This window comes from Cannabis sativa, chromosome 9 (assembly GCF_029168945.1).
Source record: "Cannabis sativa cultivar Pink pepper isolate KNU-18-1 chromosome 9, ASM2916894v1, whole genome shotgun sequence".
In the NCBI taxonomy this organism is placed as follows: Eukaryota; Viridiplantae; Streptophyta; class Magnoliopsida; order Rosales; family Cannabaceae; genus Cannabis; species Cannabis sativa.
In genome coordinates this window covers 22182789-22188585 of record NC_083609.1, presented here as the reverse complement: position 1 = coordinate 22188585, position 5797 = coordinate 22182789, and the positions used below count along the sequence as shown (strand labels likewise).

The following is a 5797-nucleotide window of genomic DNA, read 5'->3' as shown; positions in this document are numbered from 1 at the left end:
TTCATCTGTGTAAACCTAGTAACATGATAGGGCCCATTCAAATCATTTGACCTGTGTGAGCCTATATGTTTGCTATTGGGCTTAGATGCATATAGGAAGCCCATTTAAGTTTTACTAAGTAAATGGACTAGGTTGCTAAAATAAATTTTGACATAAGTAAATTTATTTAGGCCCAATTAGATTTGGACTTATTCAATGAATAACAATTGTTTATTTAAAGGTTAAATTCCTATCTTTTGGGCCTTGTGTGAGAGTTGGGGGCCAATAGAAGTGGGTACGACATACCGAACCCAGCTCCCCCTCACATGAACTACCCCAATTGTGAAGGCCCATTTGCGTTATTTAAATAATTGTATTAGGTTAATTATATTAGTCTAACCTAATTAAAATTGAAATAGCAACATAATTAACTTTTAAAATATATGAAATTTAATTTTTCATTAAATATTTTAAAGTTAATTTTAGAAAAACACTTAGTAAATGAAATTATTCTAGATAGTTATTTCTAGTACTAGTTATTTTTTCTAATATTTAATTAGGAAAATATCATAGATTGTGAAATTAATTGTTTAATAATTAATTTTGGTACAATCTAAGTTAAGTATATTTTTCCTAGTATTAAATTAGAATTAATAATTAATAATTAATAATTAATAATTATTAATTCTAATTTAATACATTTAATTAAATTGAAAATTTAAATATTTAAGTTAATTTTCACCATGATACTTAAATATTATTATTTTCATATTATTTAATTAAAATTGAAAATTATTTTAAGTTTGAAATCTTATTTCATATAACTTAAATTTGAATAATTTACAAAATATATTTTATTTTATTTTATTAATCTTTTTCCACAATTTCGAAATTGCATTTCTTAAATGCATTAATTTCAAATTTTATTTGAAAAATAGATTAAAGTTGTAAATTATTTATTTTAATTTTGGACCAACTTAAATCAATGACTTTTTCATTTTTTTTTATGAATCAGAATTTGTATTAGCACAAGAACCAATTTGATTACACCCAAATAGCACCCAAATAGGCCTATAAAAAAGAGCTATACAATTACAATATATTTACAAAGTTTGGAACCATTGAGTGTCTACTTTTGAGACTTTTTTTGGCCAAAACATCTCAATTCTAAGCTTCAAACTAGTTTTTAACTCCTTGAGAAGTACTGAGCTTGATTTCTCTTCTTTGGTCCACAACATCCTATTTCTCAGCTGCCATACACTGTACACCAAACCGGCAATAGCTGCTGTAAAAACCAACAGCTTGAATTTTGATTCCTTCAATCTTCCTAGCCATTTGATGATGTTGGGGAGATTTGTATGCATTGTTCTCATTCCGAGCCAGTTCTTGATATCCTGCAAGTAAATCAGTGTGCTCGGGCAAGCAAAAAACAAGTGTTCAGCAGTTTCAATTCTGTCACAGCAGAAAATACATGTTGTATCTGTGATGATTTTCATTTTGAAGAGTCGATCTCTGGTTTTGAGTCGTTGATGCATTGCAAGCCATAATATGAAGCAGTGTTTTGGAGCATTAAGACGGCTCCAAACCTGCCTTGTCCACTGAAGTTTAGGTGGATTTTGCACCAGCAACTTATACCCTGCCAAGATGGTATACTGCTGCAACATCATGGGCTGGTTAATCATTTTAAATTGATCCTTGAGCCTCACTAAACATCTCCAATACCAGCTGGTTTGGCTTGATGTTTCATAGGCCCACCAATCACCATTATGATGATAGACACTATTAATCCACCTCATCCACAAACTATCTTCTTTGTTAGCGATAGCCCAAATGTACTTCCCCATTGCCGCTTTATTCCAAGAGCTTATATCCTTGAAACCAATTCCCCCAGCTGCTTTTGGTTGGCAAATAAAATCCCAAGCAATTGCATCTAGCCCATGGTACTCAGCTTTGGCATTCCATAGAAAGTTCCTGCATATAGCTTCAATATTGGACACCACTTTCTTAGGTAAAATCATTACCTGACACCAATAAGAGTGAATGGCCATTAAGACAGAATTGATGAGAACCACTCTCCCCACAAAGGAGAGATTTCTAGAACTCCACACTTTGATTCTTGCTGTCATTTTCTCAGCTAGGATCTCGCAATCCTTCCCAAATATTCTCTTTGCACCAATGGGGACTCCCAAATAAGTAAAGGGTAAGGATTGGTGCTGGAAACCAGATAATTCCTTAATTCTCCTAACTTGATCTTCAGGCATATTACAAGTGTACATAGCCGATTTTGTAGCATTTGGATTCAATCCAGATGTTTCAGAAAATAACTTGAGACCTTGTAGCAAATAATAAACACTCTTGAGATCCCCATTGCAAATCAGTAATACATCATCAGTGAAAGCTAGGTGGTTTAGAGAAGTGGCTGCACATTGGTCATGATAATAGAAGTCTTCTTTGTCACCTATTCTCCCCATTATTCGGGTGAGGTATTCCATTCCCAACACGAATAGAAGAGGAGACATTGGATCCCCCTGTCGAAGACCTCTTTTTGACTCAAAATATCCATGTAACGTGCCATTAAACATCAATGAAAATCGAGGTGTTCTCACACAGTTCATAACTAGTTTAATGAACTTAGGTGGAAATAAGAGTCCCTGCAACATTTCTTCAAGAAAATCCCATTCTATAGTGTCATATGCCTTCTGTAGATCTAACTTGATAATACAGGAAGGTTTATTATTCTTCCTCCCATAATGTCTCAACAAATCTTAACAAATCATAATGTTATGTCCTATGAATCTCCCTTTAATAAAGCCTCCTTGGTTCAAGGAGACTAATTTAGGGAGAATGAGTTTGATTCTAGAACACAAAAGCTTTGTTGCAATCTTATAAATAACATTACAACAAGCTATCGGCCTAAAATCTTTAATTGTGTTAGGACATTTCATTTTGGGGACTAAAGTCAAGATTGTAGCATTGATCTCTTTAAGAAGATTACCTGATTCCAGGAAAGAAGTCACTGCCTGAAATATGTCATCTCCCACTATCTCCCAGCAATCTTGGAAGAAAAAGATCGAGAAACCATCTGGACCAGGGGCCTTGTTTCCTGGAATGTCAAGGAGAGCAGCTTTAACTTCATCTTTAGTAAAATTCAACATCAGATCTTCAGCTTGTTGTGTAGACAAAACTGCACCGCTGCTAACTATCTTCTTGAGGACAGGCCTTCTGTTAGCCATGCTTGTTCCCAGCAACTCCTTATAGTAATCAACAAATGCTGTTGACATCAGATTGGGGTCAATGATCCTAGAACCCAGCTGGTTTTCAATAGAGAAAATCTGATTATGTCTTGCTCTTTGCTTGATACTTGCATGGAAAATTGCAGTATTCAAATCTCCATTTTGGATCCAGGTGACCTTAGCCTTCTGTTGCAGAAATGTTGAATAGTCTTGCTGCACTCGGATTAGCTTAGTTCTCGCAGCCAATTCTCTATCAATCATCTCAATATCAAGCGGATCATGTTGTAGTTGTTGTTGCACATTTTCTAGATCACCTTGGGCTCTTTGGACAGCCGTGTGCATATCAGATAAACCATCTTTGTTAATATCTTTTAGAACTGGCTTTAGAGCTTTGAGCTTGGATATCACTTGATACATCTTGGTCCCATATACCCGATTGTTCCATACATTCTAAACCTTATTGCTGAAGTTCGGGTAACTACTCCACATTCTGAAATAACGAAATGGTCTCCTTCCTTCAACTCTCCTTGGATACAAGGATAACACACAAGGAGAATGATCAAATGTCCCTTCGCTCAGAAAGTTTGCCTCTGCTGTCTGATATTGATCAAGCCACGCTTGGTTAGCCATAACTCTATCAATTTTTGAACAAATTCTATCTTTCCCTTGTTGTTTGTTTGACCATGTGAAAAAATTCCCAGTTGCCTTCACATCTTCCAATCGACACTGCTCAACACAGTTTGCAAAAGCTATATCCAGATAATACTTGACTTTATGGCCTATTCTCTCCTCCTTTAAGAGGATATCATTAAAATCTCCCATTAAAAACCAGCTCTCCACTGTTGCTAAAGCTGCCAAATCTTTCCATAGTGTCTCTCTCCCAGCTTTATCATTGAAAGCATAAATGATAGTAGCAAAGCTACTAAAGGTATGATCCATTGTAGAGATTTTTAAATGCATTAGTTGACTTGTACATTTAATAATATCCACAATGTATCTTACTGGATTCCAAGCAATGACAATCCTTCCACCTCGATGCCAAGCAATGTTGTTGAGAAACACCATCCTTCGAACACATTAAGATACAAGGTTCTCAATTTGTGAACCTTGACCCTTGTCTCAAGGAGCCCCACAAAACCAACACCCTGATTATGAATAAGTTGCTTGATTGCTCTTTGTTTTTGAGTGTTGTTGGCCCCTCGGACATTCCAACAAAAGAACTTATCCATTTCCAAGAGAGGGATCTCCCCCCTCTTGTATTGATCTGTATGGCCCCAATCTCAGTTCCTTGTTCCTCTTGCTGCTCTTCCCCAGTACCATCTAAAATACTAAACACATTCTGTATTTCGGTTTCTACAGGGTCTTCTTGTAGCCTGATCTTTTTTCCTTTTGATACCGGTTGAAAACCATCTTCATCCTATGTATTCTTCCTGGGTTCTGCTCTATTATCTGCCTTCACAACCCATTCGGTCTTGGCCTGAGTTTTCTTTTTACATTCAGCAGTCACATGGCCCATTCCATAGCACTGTTGACACACTTGGCTTCCATTCATACTGGACTGTTACTGTAGTGTTGTTGCCATATTCACTTTCCAATTCAAGCATTTCTGGCAAGTCTTGTTCAATGCTAACCTCAATCAAAATCCTTGGGAACATAAGCCTTTCTCTTTCTCTTGTAATCGCATCTACCATGATAGGCTTTCCCAATTGCCCAACAATTTTAAACAACGACTTCTCTCCCCAATACTTGAGCTCTAAGCCCTCTAATTGTATCCAAATAGGCACTAGTTTCACATCTTCTTTCTTAACACTTGAATTCAGGTCCCATGGCTTCATAATGACCGGTTTCCTATTGAAGAAAATATAGCCCCCATTCAACACTTCATCTCTTTGCTCAATAGAATGAAATCTGATCAAGAACACCCCATATGCTAATAGCTTTACTTTGTCCACTTTCTCAGACCATTTTCGTTTTGCAAAACCTTCAAGGTTGTGCAACGGTGGATTAGAACCAAGCACATAGCACACCAAAGATGGTTTCCAGTAGTTAATCTATGTCCTCTAAATCTATCTTCACCTTCCTATCCTGCTGAGAACTTTTAAAAGAGTTCTCTAAATTCCTCACTACACTTGCAGATCTCAGAATAGGGGGAATAGGGTTCGTACCTTTTGAAATACTACTGTTACATTGCTCTGTTGCTTTAAGAAAACTCACAAAGTCACGCTGAACATCCTCTTGCCTTTGAATTTCCCGTAGAGAGCTTCGAGGAGACAGTGGCTCTGGAAAGTCCTTCGATCCCCAGCTCCTTCTCCCCAAATCAATTTCATCTGGTTCGTCTTCACTCCCAGAGATTTCTAACGCCTCAACCTCATCAGGAAGATTGATTTGCGATTTCATCTCCATGTGCCCCGCTCGATTCCCATCTTTCTTGAGTTTTTTCGAATCCGATTTCAGCTTCCCGCCCCTCTTCGATCGCGTTTTCGCCATAGCTTCAACAAAGTGCTGCACGGCCAAAGCAGAGAGATAAAACTTTTTTACTATGACTTTTTCATTTAATGATTAATTTAATAAATGAAGAAAAATAT

General features: G+C 36.6%; 1 protein-coding gene across 1 annotated transcript; it reads right to left on the bottom strand.

The window, feature by feature from the left end:
• Window positions 1-1082: 1082 nt before the first annotated feature.
• On the bottom strand, window positions 1083-3629 carry LOC133031295 (uncharacterized). The gene is made up of 2 exons (XM_061104774.1): window positions 2975-3629; window positions 1083-2743 (listed from the first exon to the last, which is right to left on the bottom strand). Exons 1-2 carry the CDS (start codon window positions 3627-3629, stop codon window positions 1083-1085), a joined length of 2316 nt encoding a protein of 771 aa, XP_060960757.1.
• Between the last annotated feature and the right edge of the window lie 2168 nt (window positions 3630-5797).

Coding starts and splice junctions, on each gene's coding strand:
- LOC133031295 (XM_061104774.1), bottom strand. CDS start 3,629: ATGTATCAAGTGATATCCAAGCTCAAAGCTCTAAAGCCAGTTCTAAAA. Junction 2,744..2,974: donor GACTTCTTTCCTGGAATCAG/GTAATCTTCTTA, acceptor TGATTTGTTAAG/ATTTGTTGAGACATTATGGG.